Below are 19158 nucleotides of genomic sequence, written 5' to 3' on the forward strand. Positions count from 1 at the left end.
GCATTTGATGGACAGTGAGGCTGCATTGATGGGCACAGTGAAGCTGCATTCATGGGCACAGGGAGGCTACATTCATGGGCACCGTAAAGCTGCATTTGATAGGCACCGTGAGGCTGCATTGATGGGCACTGATGAGGCTGCATTGATGAGCACTGATGAGGCTGCATTGATGAGCACTGATGAGGCTGCATTGATGAGCACTGATGAGGCTGCATTGATGAGCACTGATGAGGCTGCATTGATGAGCACTGATGAGGCTGCATTGATGAGCACTGATGAGGCTGCATTGATGAGCACTGATGAGGCTGCATTGATGAGCACTGATGAGGCTGCATTGATGAGCACTGATGAGGCTGCATTGATGAGCACTGATGAGGCTGCATTGATCTCTTGTACTATGTCTCCAGTCTCTGACCATCTCCTGTACCATGTCTCCAGTCTCTGACCATCTCTTGTACCATGTCTCCAGTCTCTGACCATCTCTTGTACCATGTCTCCAGTCTCTGACCATCTTTTGTATCATGTCCGCAACCTCTAACCATCTTTTGTATCACAGCGAAGCTGCATTCATGGGCACAGTGAAGCTGCATTCACGGGCACAGTGAAGCTGCATTCACGGGCACAGTGAAGCTGCATTCACGGGCACAGTGAAGCTGCATTCACGGGCACAGTGAAGCTGCATTTGATGGACAGTGAGGCTGCATTTATGGGCACAATGAGGCTACATTCATGGGCACTCATAGGCACAGTGAAGCTGCATTCATGGGCACAGGGAGGCTACATTCATGGGCACCGTAAAGCTGCATTTGATAGGCACAGTGAGGCTGCATTGATGGGCACTGATGAGGCTGCATTGATGAGCACTAATGAGGCTGCATTGATCTCTTGTACTATGTCTGCATTCTCTGACCATCTCCTGTACCATGTCTCCAGTCTCTGACCATCTCCTGTATCATGTCTGCAGTCTCTGACCATCTCCTGTATCATGTCTGCAGTCTCTGACCATCTCCTGTACCATGTCTGCAGTCTCTGACCATCTCCTGTACCATGTCTTCAGTCTCTGACCATCTCCTGTACCATGTCTTCAGTCTCTGACCATCTCCTGTACCATGTCTGTAGTCTCTGACCATCTCCTGTACCATGTCTGCAGTCTCTGACCATCTCCTGTACCATGTCTGCAGTCTCTGACCATCTCCTGTACCATGTCTGCAGTCTCTGACCATCTCCTGTACCATGTCTGCAGTCTCTGACCATCTCCTGTACCATGTCTGCAGTCTCTGACCATCTCCTGTACCATGTCTGCAGTCTCTGACCATCTCCTGTACCATGTCTGCAGTCTCTGACCATCTCCTGTACCATGTCTGCAGTCTCTGACCATCTCCTGTACCATGTCTGCAGTCTCTGACCATCTCCTGTACCATGTCTGCAGTCTCTGACCATCTCCTGTACCATGTCTGCAGTCTCTGACCATCTCCTGTACCATGTCTGCAGTCTCTGACCATCTCCTGTACCATGTCTGCAGTCTCTGACCATCTCCTGTACCATGTCTGCAGTCTCTGACCATCTCCTGTACCATGTCTGCAGTCTCTGACCATCTCCTGTACCATGTCTGCAGTCTCTGACCATCTCCTGTACCATGTCTGCAGTCTCTGACCATCTCCTGTACCATGTCTGCAGTCTCTGACCATCTCCTGTACCATGTCTGCAGTCTCTGACCATCTCCTGTACCATGTCTGCAGTCTCTGACCATCTCCTGTACCATGTCTGCAGTCTCTGACCATCTCCTGTACCATGTCTGCAGTCTCTGACCATCTCCTGTACCATGTCTCCAGTCTCTGACCATCTCTTGTACCATGTCTCCAGTCTCTGACCATCTCTTGTACCATGTCTCCAGTCTCTGACCATCTCTTGTACCATGTCTCCAGTTTCTGACCATCTTTTGTATCATGTCTGCAACCTCTAACCATCTTTTGTATCATGTCCGCAACCTCTAACCATCTCATATCATGTCTGCAGTCTCTGAGGGAGTCTGGAGAGGAGTCAACAGAGGAGTCAAGAGAGGGAGAGCTGCCAGGATGGGTGTCATTGGAGAAGTCAAATGTGTGTGGACTGTGGAGAGGAGACTATAAGGTAAAACCAGAGCCACCAAGCTGGATCCAACTGACTGAGCCCTGCAAGGTGCACCTGAGAGGAGGTCAGTGACAGCGCCGTCAGGCCAGTCTGAGGGGGGTCACTGATGTAAGGGGGGCGTGAATACAACAATGTAAGGGGGCACTGATATAAAGGTTTCCCCCCTATATTAGTAACCCCCCCCCCCACCTTAGTGCATAGCTCCCAACTGTCCCTGATTTTGAGGGACTGTCCATGATTTGGAGCATTGTTCCTCTTTCCTCCTCATTTGTCCCTCATTTTGGTCTCATCTATATAGTTGTATATAAAATGCACTTTTTATCTTTCAAAAAGTGTTTCCCAGTGCTAAACCTTTCATCAAATTTCTAAATTGCTGCATTTGTACATTTGGAATAGTAGTGGTAAAAAAAAAAACCCTTGTGGATTTGATTAACCTTTTTTTTGGATAATTCTCCTTTAAGGGGGTGTGGCAAGGGGCGTGTCCTATGCCTACATAGGTTTGTTAGTAGGTGCCCCTCATTCCCATCTCAATGTTGGGAAGGATGCCTTAGTGTATTCTATCTACAGAAGGTGGTCTCTGGTCAACAGAGTCCCCCCCCCCCCCCCCCCCCACGTTCCCAGAGTTCCTGGGGTCCACCTTGATAATTGACCACTTTTAGCACTATTAACTGGAATTCTCTCTCTCTATATATATCTATATCTATATATATATAAAATAATGACGTTGTGCTGTTTGGCTGGCATGAAAAATGCTATGGGGCTGGTATGAATTTTTTTCCAGCCCTGGTTTTTATTCCCAGTCCGGCCCTGATGGTGGTTGCAGCATCATGCTGTGAGGATGCTTCACAATAAAAAAAAAAAAAAAAAAAAAAAAAACACACCATCTTCAAAGTTGTGGGCATTTTCTGCAAATTAAATGATGCAAATCCTCAAACAATCCATGTTAATTCCAGGTTGTGAGGCAACAAAACACGAAAAAATGCCAAGGGGGTGAATACTTTTGCAAAGCACTATAAAACTGGAGAGTGTAAAATCTGGTGCAACTCTGCATAGAAACCAATCAGCTTCCAAGTTTTATTGTCAAAGCAAGCAAAGTTTAGAAGCCGATTGGTTACTCTGCACGGCTGCAACCAGATTTTGAGTGCTCCAGTGTTACTAAATCTCCCCATTATTATTATTATTATTATTATACAGGATTTATATAGCGCCAACAGTTTACGTAGCGCTTTACAACTTGAGGGTAGACAGTACAAATACAATACACTTTGATACAGTAGGAATCAGAGGGCCCTGCTCCTTAGAGCTTACATTATAACATACTAAGACCCCTTTCACACTGGGGCCGCCCGTGCGTTAGCGGTAAAGCACCGCTCATTTTAGCGGTGCTTTACTGCTGTTTAAGCAGGGCTTTTTGCCCACTAACTGGGCGCTTTTAACCCCCCCCGCTAGCACCCGCAGAAGGGGCTAAAAACAACCGTGTTGTGGCGTTTCCGAAGCGCTGCCCATTCATGGCAATGTGCAGGGGTGTTTTAGGAGTGCTGTTTACAGCGCTCCCAAACCGCCCCAAAGATGCTGCTTGCAGGACTTTTTCTAACGTCCCACAAGTGCCCCGCCCCAGTGTGAAAGCGCTCAGGTTTTTACATTCAAGCGGCATGGGAGGCAGTTTTCAGGCTCTATTTCTAGCGCTAAAACGCCTGAAAACTGCCTCAGTGTGAAAGGGATCTTAAAGCGGAGTTCCACCCAAAAATAGAACTTCCACCTTTCCGGTTCCTCCCCCCCTCCGGTGTCACATTTGGCACCTTTCAGGGGGGGAAGCAGATACCTGTCTAATACAGGTATTTTGCTCCCACTTCCGGGCATAGATACCCAAGCCACCCGCGGGTACCTATGCCACTTCCCGTCCCCCCCCCGCTGTATTCTGGGAGACACACGGTCCCAGAAAACAGCAGGGACCAGAGGGATAGCACAGCGTGAGTCGCGCATGCACAGTATGGAACCAGGAAGTATAGCCACAAGGCTTCACTTCCTGATTCCCTTACCAAGGATGGTGGCGGCAGCACCCAACAGCCGAGGGACCGATCGGCTTCGGGTGCCGACATCGCGGGCGCCCCGGACAGGCAAGTGTCCATATTTTAAAAGTCAGCAGCTGCAGTATTTGTAAAAAAAAAAAAAAAAAAAAAAAGGACATGCTGTTATTGTTCCATCCACAATACAATTATTTTATCAGGCATTGCAAACAGCAATGATGATGGGCAAACGCGGTAACCTTTGGCAGCCAGATTTAACAGATCACAGTAGTCAGAACAAAGAAATAAGGATGCTGATTGGCTGTTGTAAGTTATTGCATTCTACGCACTGGTCTTTTTTTTTTTTTTTTGTTACCAAACACTTGTCATGTGTCAAAGCCGAGGCAGACGGTTTGTGATGCTGTAGCAGGATTTCGTTTGTTTAGGAGCCCCGCCTGTGGGAAATAACAGATCACATGACAGGTTCTCTTTAACAAGCCCAACAGGGCTGAACTAACAAAATACTGACCCAAATAAGCACATGAACTGTACTTGTAAAAGCAAATATTCCAGCTCATCTGCAACAAAGATTTACTGTTCTACTCCGAGTTGCCATTTCCTGCCAGATGTTGCTGGTGGTGTGGAAATTACCCATAGCTCTGTGTTCCTATCCCAGGAAAGAGACTGCTCTGTGCTGATGGAAATAGAAAATAATTACAACTTTACTGTTATAGGAATCTGCTGGAATTTTTTGTATTAATATTGGTGGACACTCGGCCCTGAAAGCTGAGAGCCTTCGACGGACGTGTTAAGGCTTGTACACACAAGAAGAAAACATGTTTGTCCAAAGAATTTTTGTATAGTGTGTATACAACTTTCGACATTCCGAATTTGCTTACAAAAATTCCCAAACGCCAAAATTTTTCTCGCACAGGAACAGAATGAAAGATTTTCGTTTAATGTGAACCGTTTTCGTACAAGAAAAATCAGGAAAGAAAGACTGCGCACGATCAGAAAAAAAAAAAGCCTTTTTCTTACAAGAATTTTTCTACGAATTTTCTTTCATCGTTTCCAATTTGCTGTGAAACAACGAGGGAAAAAAAAACAACAATGGAAGATTATTCGCCGAATTTCTTATAGTGTGTAATCCACTTTAGAAAGCTTGGAATACTTTGTAAGGGTATTTTCACACTGGGGTGGCAGGTCCGTTAGCGGTAAAGCGCAGCTTTACTGCCATTTTAGCAGTGCTTTTTGGCCGCTAGCGATGCGCTTTTAACCCCTGCTAGCGGCTGAAGAATGGGTTAATAGTGCCTGTGTTGTGGTGCTTTGCAAGTGATGCCCATTCATTCCAATAGGCAGGGGCAATTTAAGAGTGGTGTATATACCGCCCCAAAGATGCTGCTTGCAGGACTTTTTTCCCATCCCGCAAGCGCACCGCCCCAGTGTGTTTTCAGGCGCTTTACAGACGCTATTTTTAACGCTAAAACGCCTGAAAAGTGTGAAAGTAGCCTTAGTCCAATGCATGTTATGCTGGGCTTTGGAGGGCCACTACTGCACTCTGAAGCCCTCATATCACTCATGGGTTCAATGAATGCTCCACTAAAGTCTTTATTAAATATTCTATTAGTTTGATAATTACATTATAACAGATTACATTATGGTACGTTGCACCTTCAATAAAGTCTGCTAAAAGCACCACCCTGACATAACCCTCAGGAGCAGTTCATTTGGCAGCTTGAGTTGTTATAGCTGAACCCTGGAAATTAGACCGGCTTCACATTGAATGCGGCTATGAAATCGTGAGACTTCACTTGAAATCGCACCAATTTAAAGCCGCATGTCAGTGTGACTTCAGGTGCGACTTGGCAGACATCTGTGCAAACGAAATAGTGCAGGAACTACTTTTTCAAATAGGTGTGGCACCGCAAAGTCGGCATCACACCGGTGTGAACTGTTTAATTTCCGGCAATAGGGTGCAACTTGTCATGCGATTTGGACCTGTCAAATCTCATGATAAGTGGCACCAACGTGAACGGGGGCTTAAAATCTACTCTTGGAGCTCTTTCAGACAGGCGGCCAGGGAAACAGGGCTGTACACATGCTACGGGCACGATGCTTTGCAGCTGAGGCATTTTTACCTTAAAGCGGAGTTCCAGGCTTTTTGTTAGTATATTAAAAGTCAGCAGCTACAAAAGTGTAGCTGCTGACTTTTAATAAACAGACACTCACCTGTCCCATGGTCCAGCAATGCAGCCGAATGGAGCCTCACTCCTCTCCATGGCACCGCCATTTAAACTATGGGCACCCGACCGTGAGAGCTTGCGGCTTCATGGCCGGGCGAGCATTGCGCATGCGTGAGTCGTGTTGCGCTCTTCGAGTGGACAGGCAAACTTCTGGGACCTATGACGTGTCCCAGAAGATTACCAAGAGGAAGGGGCCGCCCAGGGGGAGTGGAGGAGTCAACTAGGCGGCCAGAAGACATAAGTGGGACAGGAAGTCCCACTCAAAACTAGGCACCCACCCCCCCCCCCAAAAAAAGTGACATGCCAAATGTGGCATGTAATGGGGCAAGGAGTGCTTAAAGTGGAAGTTCCACTTTTGGGTAGAACTCCGCTTTAACCACTTGAGGTCCGGGCCATAGCCGAATGATGGCCACAGCGCGGACCTCAATTTCCGGGAGGCCGTCATGGGACGTCCTCCCCTGTGCACACGCACCCTGCAGGGCGCGCGGTGCGGGCGCTGTGATCACTGAGTCACGGAGACTTGGATGATCACAGATCCAAGTAAGGGGCCGATCCTGGCCCCTTACCACGTGATCAGCTGTCAGCCAATGACAGCTGACACCATGTGATCAGCTGTCAGCCAATGACAGCTGACAGCGTGAGGAGAAAAAATAGCCAATCACCGGCTTATGTTAAAGGGACATCGGTCCCAAAGAGGAAGGAGGCACATATGCCTCATCTGAGCCTACCAGTTCCATCTGTCATTGCCATCTGTCATTGGCACCTGCCAGTGCCTAGCAGTGCCACCTATCAAGGACCACCAGTGGTGCCAATCAGTGCCACCTAGCAGTGCTGCCAGTGTAAGCAATCTGTGCCCATCACTGCCACCCATCGGTGCCCATCACTGCCACCCATCGGTGCCCATCCCTGCCACCCATCGGTGCCCATCACTGCCACCCATCGGTGCCCATCACTGCACCACAAGCAAGTGGTTAAAGACGCAAAGTTTGACAGGCACTTGTCAGACTCACCCATTGAGTTCAGGGGGGCCACACAGCAACTGCAGGACAAATGCTTAGCTTGAAGTTGTGATGCATCAGTTTAAAAATAAAGTAAAAAATAAATAAATTAAAAAATTAAAAAAATTACCCCAAAAACAGGACTGTTAGGTGCTGCTATACTGCCCCTGAAAAGCGATCCACCTGGAATTACTTTTCAGAGGGTGGTAAGCAGTACTGCTAATGTGAAAGAAGCCTAACAGTGGGGCCCTCCCCTGCACTGCAAGGATTACATGCATTAGTCTATGGGTGTGGGGATAAGGTGTATTACTTACCCTGTCGCTTGATCTGGCAGGCTCCAGCCCTGTTCTCTTCTGCCTGAAGCTACTGACTATGGGCAGTCCCTCAGCATCATCATGTACAATGCAGGACTATTATCCCTGCATTGTTGGTAAAGGAGGCAAGCATGCAACCATGGTTCAGTGTCTAATGGGCAGTACACACGATAAGAAAGTCGGGTGAAATTTTCAATACGGGGAACGATCAGTTGATTATCTGTTCGTTAGTATACTGCTTTTTGACAGCTGATCCCAACAAAAAACAAAAAGGTGCAAGCTAGAAATTTTTTTATCATACCACACTGAGGCAGTTTTCAGCATCTTTCAGGTGCTGGAGGAGCACTGTATACACCGCTCCTGCCCATTGAAATGAGTAGGCACCACTGCAAAAGCGCCTGCAAAGCGCTTCGTTAGCTGCTATACAGGCGCATTTAACTCTTTATTCGGCCACTAGCGGGGGGTTAAATGCACCCCGCTAGTGCTGCTAAAGCAATAGTAAAGCGCCGCTAAAACTAGTGGCGTTTTAACGTCAGCATCCGCCCCAGTGTGAAAACAGCCTAAGTGAACACAACATCAAATTTTCTTTCAATGAGTACATTAATGGTACGGAAATAATCGAATACAAGAAAACTGTGCGTGATCACAACATCACTTCCTCTGCTACTGCATGGATACGTTTGTCTTTGTCGTTCCAGCGTTTTCATACAAGTTAAGATCATTCTTTGTTACATGATGGTATCCACCTTCTGGGAAAATTGGAGGATTGTTCGTCCGATTTTCTCATTGTGTGTAGTAGGCTTTACAGAGGCGGCATCCTCTGCACCCTTATGCCGCGTACACACGGTCGGACTTTTCAGCTACAAAAGTCCGACAGCCTGTCCGACAGACTTCCGGCGGACTTTCGGCGGACTTGCGGCAGACTTTCTAACGAACGGACTTGCCTACACACGACCACACAAAAGTCCGACGGATTCGTACGTGATGACGTACAACGGACTAAAATAAGGAAGTTCATAGCCAGTAGCCAATAGCTGCCCTAGCGTGGGTTTTTGTCCGTCGGACTAGCACACAGACGAGCGGATTTCGGGGTCCGTCGTAGTTACGACGTAAAGATTTGAAGCATGTTTCAAATCTAAAGTCCATAGGATTTGAGGCTAAAAAAGTCCGTTGAAAGTCCGGAGAAGCCCACACACGATCGGATTACCAGCCAGCTTTAGTCCGTCAGCGTCCGTTGGACTTTTGTAGACGAAAAGTCCGACCGTGTGTACGCGGCATTAGGCTTAACGTACACAGGACGTTTTTACAACCCCTCCTGAACGATTTAACTTGTCAGATAGTTTAAAACGTCTGTTTTGCCGCGTTTACATGCTGCGTTTGCGTTTAGAAGCGTTTGAAAAAAAAAAAAAAAAAAAATTATGTATATATTTTTTTTTTCAAAATAGCCAAAAAGGAAAAATTGCCTGAAAACGAAATGCAGGTAAACGCAAGTTACCGCGCTTAGCCGCGTTTAGAAGCGCTTGGCGCTTGAAATGGTTCTAAACTCAGCGTCTGAACTAATTTTTTTGCTTTCCAAAAAAGGCCTCAAAACTCAACTGCCTAAAAAACGACATTAAACGAACCTGTGTACATGTACACATAAGATAACATTGGATGAGTTCAGGGGCAGCTGAAAAAAGCAGCCAACTGCCTCTGAACGTCCGTTTACCAGCAGCAGTGTACATGAGGCCTTAGATTAATGAGCATTTCACCATTCCTCCCAATCTATAGCCACATGCTGACCTCCGCACGCCGATTTACATTGGCAGAATGGCATGGGCAGGCAAAAGGGCGCATCCGTACGTCCCTAGCGGGCGCGTACCCCCGGGTCCCGCCCACGCGATGTTCGCCGGCGGCCCGCGTTTGCGGTGAGGAGAGGCAGAATCGGGAGATGTAAACAAGGCATTTCCCTGTTCTGCCTAGCAACATGACAGGGATCTACTGCTCCCTGTCTTCGGGAGCAGTGATCTCTGTCATGTTCTAATGAGCCCACCCCCCCCAGTTAAAATACACTGAGGGAACACACTTAACCCCTTGATCGCCACCTAGTGTTAATCCCTTCCCTGCCAGTGACATTTATACAGTAATCAGTGGCTATTTTTAGCTCTGATCGCTGTATAAATGTCACGCAGAGGTGACCAAATACCACCAAAAGAAAGCTCTATTTGTGGGGGGGGGGTAGGACATCAATTTTGTTTGAGTGCAACGTCGCACGACCGCGCAACTGTCAGCTAAAATGGCGCAGTGCTGAATTGCAAAAAATGCTCTATTCAGGAAGGAGGTAAATCCTTCCGAGGCTGAAGTGAATAGAATATCAATATGTGATGTGTGTGAAGACTCACAGGTGAAGTAATGAGCAGGGTTCTAGTTAACACACTTGTGTAGATACCTGGACACTGGCATGGAAGTATCAGATGTGCTCTTTTAGCTCTGAACCCATATACTGTACAATCCCCTTGAGGGCCCGCTCACCCCAGAAAGTGGTGTGGGAAACCTGCGTTCCGTGCATGTCTCCTGCACCGCATTCAAAACTGCAGCAGGCGTCAGTGCAATGGTAATGACCGCCCAAAACGCAGGTCACAAATGTAGTGTGTTTGTCTGCACTGGATCACGTGGTACAGAAATATTATGTGATCTGGGTGCAGTGTGTGTTCTTTTTAAAGTAGCGCATGCACCACTGTCGGTGCGGAGAATTGTGAATTTAGCCTATTCAAATGAATGGTCTGAGAGTTCTTGCGTGATTAATGGTGTGAAACGTCCCTTAGAGCTACCGATAATTATATAATATAAGGGCCTGTGCGAAATAATAGAAGTGATTTGTATAGGTCTGGGTTCACACCTATGCCAATTGGATGTGGGTTTTGCTGTGTGTCTTTGGCTCCGTTTCAGGGCAAAAATTTGTCCCTGAAATGGAGAACAGGGACGCACCGGACCCCTACTGCGAGCCGCATCCATCTGGGTTGGGTTCACACTTATGCGATTGCAGATATCGCATGTGATTTGCACCGCATTCTTGTACACATCATTCCTGTGTACATCACATGCAATGTCTGTGCGATGTGAATTCAGCCATACAGTTTGTATGGCTGAAATTGCATCGCATTTGCCCCAAAATGGTGCAGGACCTTTTTTTGTCCAAACTGGAATCAAATTGCATTGGTGTTCAGACCCATACGATCCAATTCCAATCGATTTCATGGTTCGCACTGCATTCTGCAAACCAATTTGGGGGGTGTCATTAACTTTAAATTAATACCCACAGCGGTTTGCTGAGCGCAGTGTGAACTACCTGTGATTCAGATGCGACATGGGAACTTGCACAGGAATCGCTGTGGTTCCTGCATCGCGCCAGTGTGAACCTAGCCAAAAGCGTCTTTTTCAAAGCATTTCACGAAAAGCTTGTTAATATTTGTCAGATACAAATGTTTAACCACTTCCGGACCACCGCACGACTATATACGTCCTCACTTTGAGGATGGATATTGTTGTTATGGCAGCAGCTAGCTGCCATAACCCCGGTATCGCTGTGTTGGGCCGGGGGTCCGCTACAAGATAACAGTGGTCTCTGCGGCGGATTCGCCACAAGATCACTTTTATCGGCAACGGGAGAGGCCCCCCCCCCTCCCGCCGCGATCCGTTGCCCTCCGCCGCTTACCGGAACCGTCGGCTGTGTATGGAGACGAGTGAGGGGAAGATAGTCATTAAAAAGGGACATTTTTTTTAATGACAATTTCTTTTTTTTTTTATTGCATTTTTGTATAAATATGAGTTCTGAGGTCTTTTTGACCCCAGATCTCATATTTAAGAGGTCCTGTCATGCTTTTTTTTCTATTACAAGGGATATTTACATTCCTTGTAATAGGAAAAAAGGGGCACATTTTTTTTTTTAAACAGTGTAAAAATAAAAAATAAAAGGTAAAATAAATAATTTAAAAAAAAAATTTTTTTTTAAACGTGCCCCGTCCCGCTGGGCTTGCGCGAGAGCAATAATTCTAGCCCTAGACCTCCTCTGTAATGCAAAACCTGCAACCTGTAGATTTTTTTAAATGTCGCCTATGGAGATTTTTAAGGGTAAAAGTTTGTCGCCATTCCACAAGCGGGCGCAATTTTGAAGCATGACATGTTGGGTATCAATTTACTCGGCGTAACATTATCTTTCACAATATATTAAAAAAATTGGGCTAACTTTACTGTTGTCTTATTTAATTAAAAAAAATTTGCGCTTGCAAGACCGCTGCGCAAATACGGTGTGACAGAAAGTATTGCAATGACCGCCATTTTATTATCTAGGGTGTTAGAAAAAAAAATGTACAATGTTTGGGGGGTCTAAGTAATTTTCTACCAAAAAAAAATGTTTTTAACTTGTAAACAACACATCTAAAAAAGAGGCCCGGTCCTTATGTGGTTAAGTTATGAGGTAATAGTTAATCTTTCCTCTGTTAGTTTAGTATCCATGTCTGTGTTCTTGCTGGGGAGAGGCACACTCTCCATTTATTGTGAAGACAGTTAGTACTGAGAAATCCTAAATAGTTGTCACCATAACAGGGGATGAGGTGAAATCTTGTTTGGACAACAACTGTCCAAGAGATGAGCTCAGGTGTGTTCGGATGGAAGTTTGAACCCACCAGGATACTGTCAGTATAAAATCCCATTCACACCAGAGCGACTTGCCATGTGATTTGACAAGCTGCACCCTATTGTTGGCAATGGCACTGTTCAAATCGGTGCGATGCCGACTTGGCGGTGCCGCATTAATCTGAAAAAGAAGTCCCTGCACTACTTTTGGTAAATTCAGGTGTGACTTGCATAGACATCTGTGCATATGGAGCTGCACAGATGTCTTCCAAGTCAGACTGACATTTGGCTTTGAAATTGGTCGATTTCAGATGAAGTTGCACAATTTCAAAGCCGCATTCAATGTGAACGAGGGCTAATGAACACAAGGGTGCTTGCCCAGAGACCTACATGGAGCTTCTGATCAGATCCACCTGAAAAACTGACGGGTAGACTGTACGCCCTTTAAAAAAAAAAAAATATGATCTGTGGCAATTCACTTTCATGATCGCAGTTTACAGGTATTCAGGAGGCGGTATTGCTGCCTCCTGCATGCACATTTTTCAACCCCCAGTGGGATTTTCTTCAATCCCAATAGTGATTTTACATGAATTCGCCCATGATGCAACCATCACAGCCACACTTGGTTGTGACGTGGTCCTATTGACTTCTGTGTGTAATGCCGTGTACACACGGGTGGACTTTTTGACCGGACTGGTCCAACAAACTTTCCAGCGGACTTTCGACGGACTTCCTAACGAATGGACTTGCCTACACACGATCACATTGCAGTCCAACAGATTCGTACGTGATGACGTACACCGGACTAAAATAAGGAAGTTTATAGCCAGTAGCCAATAGCTGCCCTAGCGTCGGTTTTTGTCCGTCGGACTAGCATACAGACGAGCGGATTTCTGGGTCCGGCGGAGTTACGACGTAAAGATTTGAAGCATGTTCCAAATCTAAAGTCCGTCAGATTTGCGACTGGAAAAGTCTGCTGAAGGTCCAGTGAAGCCCACACATGATCGGATTGTCCGCCGGATTTGGTCCGTCGGTGTCCGTCAGACCAGTCTGACCGTGTGTACGCCCCATAAGGCCCCATTCACACCTCAGCAGCCTAAAGCTCCAAAACGCTGGAGGAAAAAAAAAAAAAAAATGTATTATTCTCTATGGAGATGGTTCACATCTCGACTCCAAATCGCCTGAAGCTCAAAAGAGTGTCACGTCAGTTTCCGTATAAAGATGCAGTAATAAAAGTGTCCGAGATCACCGATAATTTTTTGGGAAAGGTTACACTTGTATACTAATTATCAGCCCAACTTGTAATCCCACAATCAGCTGTGAGGAGATTACACAACCAAGCCATTGTTTACCTAATGCAGTGTGATACACAACCCTGAGCACAATGACATAACTTTACACACACACACTACTACTACAAAGCACATACCAATGCCTTCGATAAAGACGAAACCAGTGATGATCAAAACAGGGTGCCAGTTGAATTCCGCACTGTCTCCGTCCCATGCCAGCCCATCACTGTAGTGCAGCACCCAGACCAGGACAAAGATGACCAGTGCAAATCCCAGCAGCAGAGAGGAGACGAGGAAGAAGAGGAAACTTTTGTAGCCCTCCATCTTCAGCAGCCCATGCTCTGATAGTGAAGTGGCTGTGAAGAGTCAGCAGGCCCACACCTCTTTCCCTCCCCTGATGTGATGGAAGAAAGGAGGAGAACCAGGGAGGGTGGAGGAGAACCAGGGAGGGTGGAGGAGGGCCATTTCACTCAGTTTTTCTACTCACTGGATCTTCTGTGTTAAAATAACAGAGGAAGAATGTGTTGTGCAACCTTGGCTTGGCTCAGGTCCCAAAACATCTACAAGTTCTAGTGTCACTTTCTCAACACGCTGCTCAGATGTAAACAACAAAACTGACTTATACGTAGCAACATATTCTGCATATTTACTGAACTTTGGCCAAAATAAAAAGTAGCAAATATTGTTTAACCTCTTGACCTTCTGAAGATTTACCCCCCTTCGTGACCAGGCCATTTTTCTTGCGATACGGCAATGCGTTACATTAACTGACATTTGCGCGGTCATGCAATGCTGTACCCAAATAAAAATGTTGTCCTTTTTTTCCCCCACTAATAGAGCTTTCTTTTGGTGGTGTTTGATCACCTCTGCAGTTGTTAGTTTTTGCGCTATAAAACAAAAAAGACTGACAATTTTGAAAAAACAAAAAAAAACCCAATATTTTTTATTTTCTGCTATTAGGCCCCATTCACACTAGCGCGTTTTTTGATGCATTTTGCATTTTGCAGAAATGCACGGGAATTTTTTAACATGGGTTCCTATGGAACATGTTCACATCAATGCTTTTTTGTATCTCCGCGTTTTTGGAAAGGGTCGGGGACTTTTTCTCATGCAAAATGCAGCGTTTTGCATGTAATGGTTTTCAATGGACAAGCATCAAAAACGCAAGTGCACCTTTTTTGCAGCGTTTTTGATGCGTTTTTGGTGCGTTTTTGCCGTTTTTTTTTTTTTTTGTTTTTTTTTTTTTTTTTTTTTGTAATTTTTTTGTAAGACTGTAAAAAAAAATGAAAAAAAAAAAAAAAAAAAAAAAAAACGCAAAACGCAAATCGCGGCAAAATCGCGGCAAAATCGCGGCAAAAACGCAGCAAAAACGCGGCTCAAAAACGCGGCAAGCATGAAAAAAAAACCTCCAAAAACGCTCAAAAGCAACATGCATAGGTGTGAATCGAGCCTTAGGCTCGATTCACACCTATGCAAATTGCTTTTGAGTGTTTTTGGAGTTTTTTTTGTGATGCTTGCCACGTTTTTGAGCAGCGTTTTTGTAGCATTTTTACAGCATTTTGGCGTTTTGCGGTTTTTTTTTTTTACAGTTTTTTTTTAGCCTGTATACAGTTTTAAAAAAAAAAAAACGCCAAAAACGTAAAACACATCAAAAACGCTGAAAAAGCGCTGTAAAAACGCTGCACTTGCGTTTTTGATGCTGGTCCATTGAATTCTATAAGGCTCCATTCACACTAGCGCGTTTTTTGATGCATTTTGCATTTTGCAGAAATGCATGGGAATTTTTTAACATGGGTTCCTATGGAACATGTTAACATCAATGCCTTTTTGTACCTCTGCATTTTTGGAAAGGGTCAGGGACTTTTTTTTATGCAAAATGCAGCATTTTGCATGTAATAGAATTCAATGGACAAGCATCAAAAACGCAAGTGCACCGTATTTGCAGCGTTTTTACAGCGTTTTTGATGCGTTTTTGGCGTTTTTTTTTTTTAAACTGTAAAAAAAATCGCAAAACGCGGCAAAAACGCAGCAAAAACGCTGTAAAAACGCTACAAAAACGCTCAAAAACGTGGCAAGCATGACAAAAAAACTCCAAAAACGCTCAAAAGCAACATGCATAGGTGTGAATCGAGCCTAACATGCAAAACGCTGCATTTTGCATGAAAAAAAGTCCCTGACCCTTTCCAAAAATGCAGAGGTACAAAAAGGCATTGATGTGAACATGTTCCATAGGAACCCATGTTAAAAAATTCCCGTGCATTTCTGCAAAATGCATCAAAAAACGCGCTAGTGTGAATGGAGCCTTAGGCCTGGTTCACACCTATGCAGGTTGCAGTTTGCAAATTCCAGGTGCATTTAGCATTTTTTGCATTTTGTAATACATGTTTTTGATCCATTGAAGTTTATGGAACCAAAAACCAGAAAAAAAAGTCCCTGGCCCTTTCCATAAAATGCACAGATCTGAACTACATCCATAGGAAACCATGTTAAATGGACTGTAGTGTGTTTCTGCAAAACTGAAAATGCACTAAAAAATGCATAGGTGTGAACCAGGCCTAAAACATATCCCATAAAAAAAATTGAAAAAAATCAAATTTCTTCATACATTTAGGCCAATGTGTATTCTGCTACATATTTTTGGTAAAAAAAAATCACAGTAAGCATACATTGATTGGTTTGCACAAAAGTTATAGGGTCTACAAACTATGGAATATTTTTAATTATTATTTTTTTACTAGTAGTGCCGGCAATCAATGACTTATAGCAGCACTGCGATATTGCGGTGGACATTCTGACACTAACTGACACTTTTGGGGACCAGTGACACTAATACAGTGATCAATGGTAAAAATAGGCACTGTCACTGTACTAATGACACTGGCTGGGAAAGGGTTAACATCAGGGGTGGAAGTGCGGCCATCCAGGTTTTTTCCTTGCTCTCTACAATTTGTGCAGAGCCAGCACCCGTGAGGCTGAGTGAGGGCGTTAATCATCATCCAGGAGTGGCAGTCCTGTGAGCAGCCTTTCTTTTCTAATCTAGGGGCGATCAAAGGGTTAACTGTGTGCCTAGCCGGTGTTTACTACACTGTGTGGAGTGCTTTTACTAGTGAAAGGTGGAATTTATTCCCTGCTTTGCAGAGACACAAACCCCACCCCCCCACCCCCGTCAAAACTGAGATCTGCCTTGTTTACATAGGCAGATCTCAGTTTTGTGTCTCTGCCTGAGGATCGGCGGGTGCCGGCGGACATCAAGCACCCGCCGATTGGCCTCTGCTGTCTGTAATTACAACGCATGCGCGCCCCCTACGTTGAGGTGACGTATTACGTATATATACGTGATCCACCCTGTAGCAGTAAAACTGCTATAGGGCAGACTTTAAGCGATTAAAAAAGTAAGAAGCCGAAATCTTTGATTATTATTATTATTATTATTATTATGCAGAATTTATATAACACTAACATTTTGAGCAGCACTTGAAAATATCAAGGGTGGCAGTATTCAAGACATGAGGGTTAGGAGGGTCCTGCTTGTGGGAGCTTACAATCTAAAAGTGAGGGAGAAAAATGATACAAATAGTAATAACGGTGTGGAGATGAGGTAATGAAGAAAGAAAAGTTCATTTGTTAGCTAGAGGCGGGATAAGCTTCCCTGGGGAGAGATTTTCAGCGATTGCCTAAAGCAGGGGTCTCCAAACATGCTAAACAAATAATCGGTTTACTATCCTTTAGAGTTTAGGAGTGCCGGTCTGTGGCCATTTGGAGTTGATAATGCCTCAGGCTTGATGGTCAGTGGGAGTAAAAAAAAAAAAATAAATAAACAGCACCCCTGTGGTCAGTAGGAGGAGGAATAGTGCCCCATCATTGGTATTAGCAAGTGGAATAGTGCCAGTATCGTTAATGTCAGTGGGAGGAATATCGCCCTGTTATTGGTGTTGGTGGGAGGAATAGTGTCCCATCATAGTGTCAGTGGGAGCAATTATGCCCCATTATTGGTGTCAGAGGAAGAAGTTATGCCCCATCATTGGTGTCAGAGGGAGGAATTATGCCCCAAAGGCAAAGAAAATGGCTGCATCCGTCGCGCAGGCCACAGTTTGGAGACCACTGGCTTAAATTATGGACAAAGTAGGAGTAAGAGGGCCTGGCTTTCCAGCTTCCCACATTGCTTTTTTATATTATGTTATATTATATTATGTTTTATATTTATGGATGTATTTTGGTTTTGATAACCACTTGCCGACCGCCTCACGCAGATATACTGCGGCAGAATGGCATGGACAGGCAAAATCACGTACCTGGTACACGATCTGCCTTCCTCGGGCTGGGGGAGCATCGCGCCCCCCCCCCCCCCCCCCCCGGTGCCTGAGGCGGTTGGCATCATTGGGGAAGCGATACAGGCTGAGGGGGAGGCCACTCATTCGTGGCCACCCCCTCACGATCGCTCCCCATGAATTAAATTCTCCCTCTGCTGCTGTAATGTAAACAGCGGCAGAGGAAGTGATGTCATCGCTCCTCGAGCCGATCTTTTCGTTCCGGCGCCGACTAGAAAAGACATCTAGGTAAGTGCACCAACACTACACTAACAGTAGAACACACTAAGCAAACTTTTCACCCCCCATCACCCCCCGATCACCCCCTGATCACACCCCAATCACCCCCCCCCCCCGTCACAGTGACACCAATAGCAGTTTTTTTTTTTTGCATTGGTGTCAGTTTGTGACAGTTATAAGTGGTAGGGCAGTTAGTGTTAGCCCCCTTTAGGTCTAGGGTACCCCCCTAACCACCCCTAATAAAGTTTTAGCCCCGTGATCACCCCCCGTCGCCAGTGTCACTAAGCGATCATTATTCTGATCGCTGTATTAGTGACACAAGTGACACTAGTTAGGGAGGTAAGTACATAGGTTCGCCGTCAGCTTTTTATAGCGACAGGGACCCCCATATACTACCTAATAAAGGTTTTAACCCCCTGGTTGCCCCCTAGTTAACCCTTTCACCAGTGATCACCGTATAACTGTCACGGGTGACGCTGGTTAGTTAGTTTGTTTATTATACCTGCTAGCACCTGCGTTTTGCCCCTTGGCCCAGCCCAGCCCACCGAAGTGCAGTATTGATCGATAACTGTCACTTACAAAACACTAAACACACATAACTGCATCTTTCGCAGAGTCAGGCCTGATCCCTGCGATCGCTAACAGTTTTTTTGGTAGCGTTTTGATACAGTCGCTAACAGTCAGGAGCTTTTTTGCCTGTGAGTCTCACTAGTGTATCACTAAATTTAGAGCCCAAAATGGCAAATCGAAGGTACACTAGTGAAGAGGCCTACACGTTTCTGAGCATGACAGATAGTGAAGAGGAAGTCACTCATCTGTCAGATTCAGGCTCAGAATACGATCCTGTAGACAGCAGCGGCTCCATGACAGATAGCTCTGACAACGGAGTTGTGGTCCCTGCCAAGGTCAGGTGTACCAGACCCCAATCTTCTTCTTCTGTCCTTGATGTGCAAGAACCGCAGGTCCCTCATATGGAGCAGAGAAGTACTAGCGCCGCTATTCCTTCTGGTGAAC

At 45.5% G+C, this 19158-nt stretch overlaps 1 protein-coding gene across 1 annotated transcript in view; it reads right to left on the reverse strand.

The window, feature by feature from the left end:
• CYBRD1 (cytochrome b reductase 1) overlaps window positions 1–14029 on the reverse strand; it is a 53150-nt gene extending 39121 nt beyond the window's left edge. The window contains exon 1 of the mRNA XM_073633915.1: window positions 13735–14029. Within this exon, the coding sequence (XP_073490016.1) occupies window positions 13735–13921 (187 nt within the window). The 5' untranslated portion in view covers window positions 13922–14029. The remainder of the gene's footprint in view (window positions 1–13734) is intronic.
• Window positions 14030–19158: the final 5129 nt, after the last annotated feature.

The sequence above is a fragment of the Aquarana catesbeiana genome, linkage group LG06 (genome assembly GCF_042186555.1).
Source record: "Aquarana catesbeiana isolate 2022-GZ linkage group LG06, ASM4218655v1, whole genome shotgun sequence".
Taxonomy (NCBI): domain Eukaryota; kingdom Metazoa; phylum Chordata; class Amphibia; order Anura; family Ranidae; genus Aquarana; species Aquarana catesbeiana.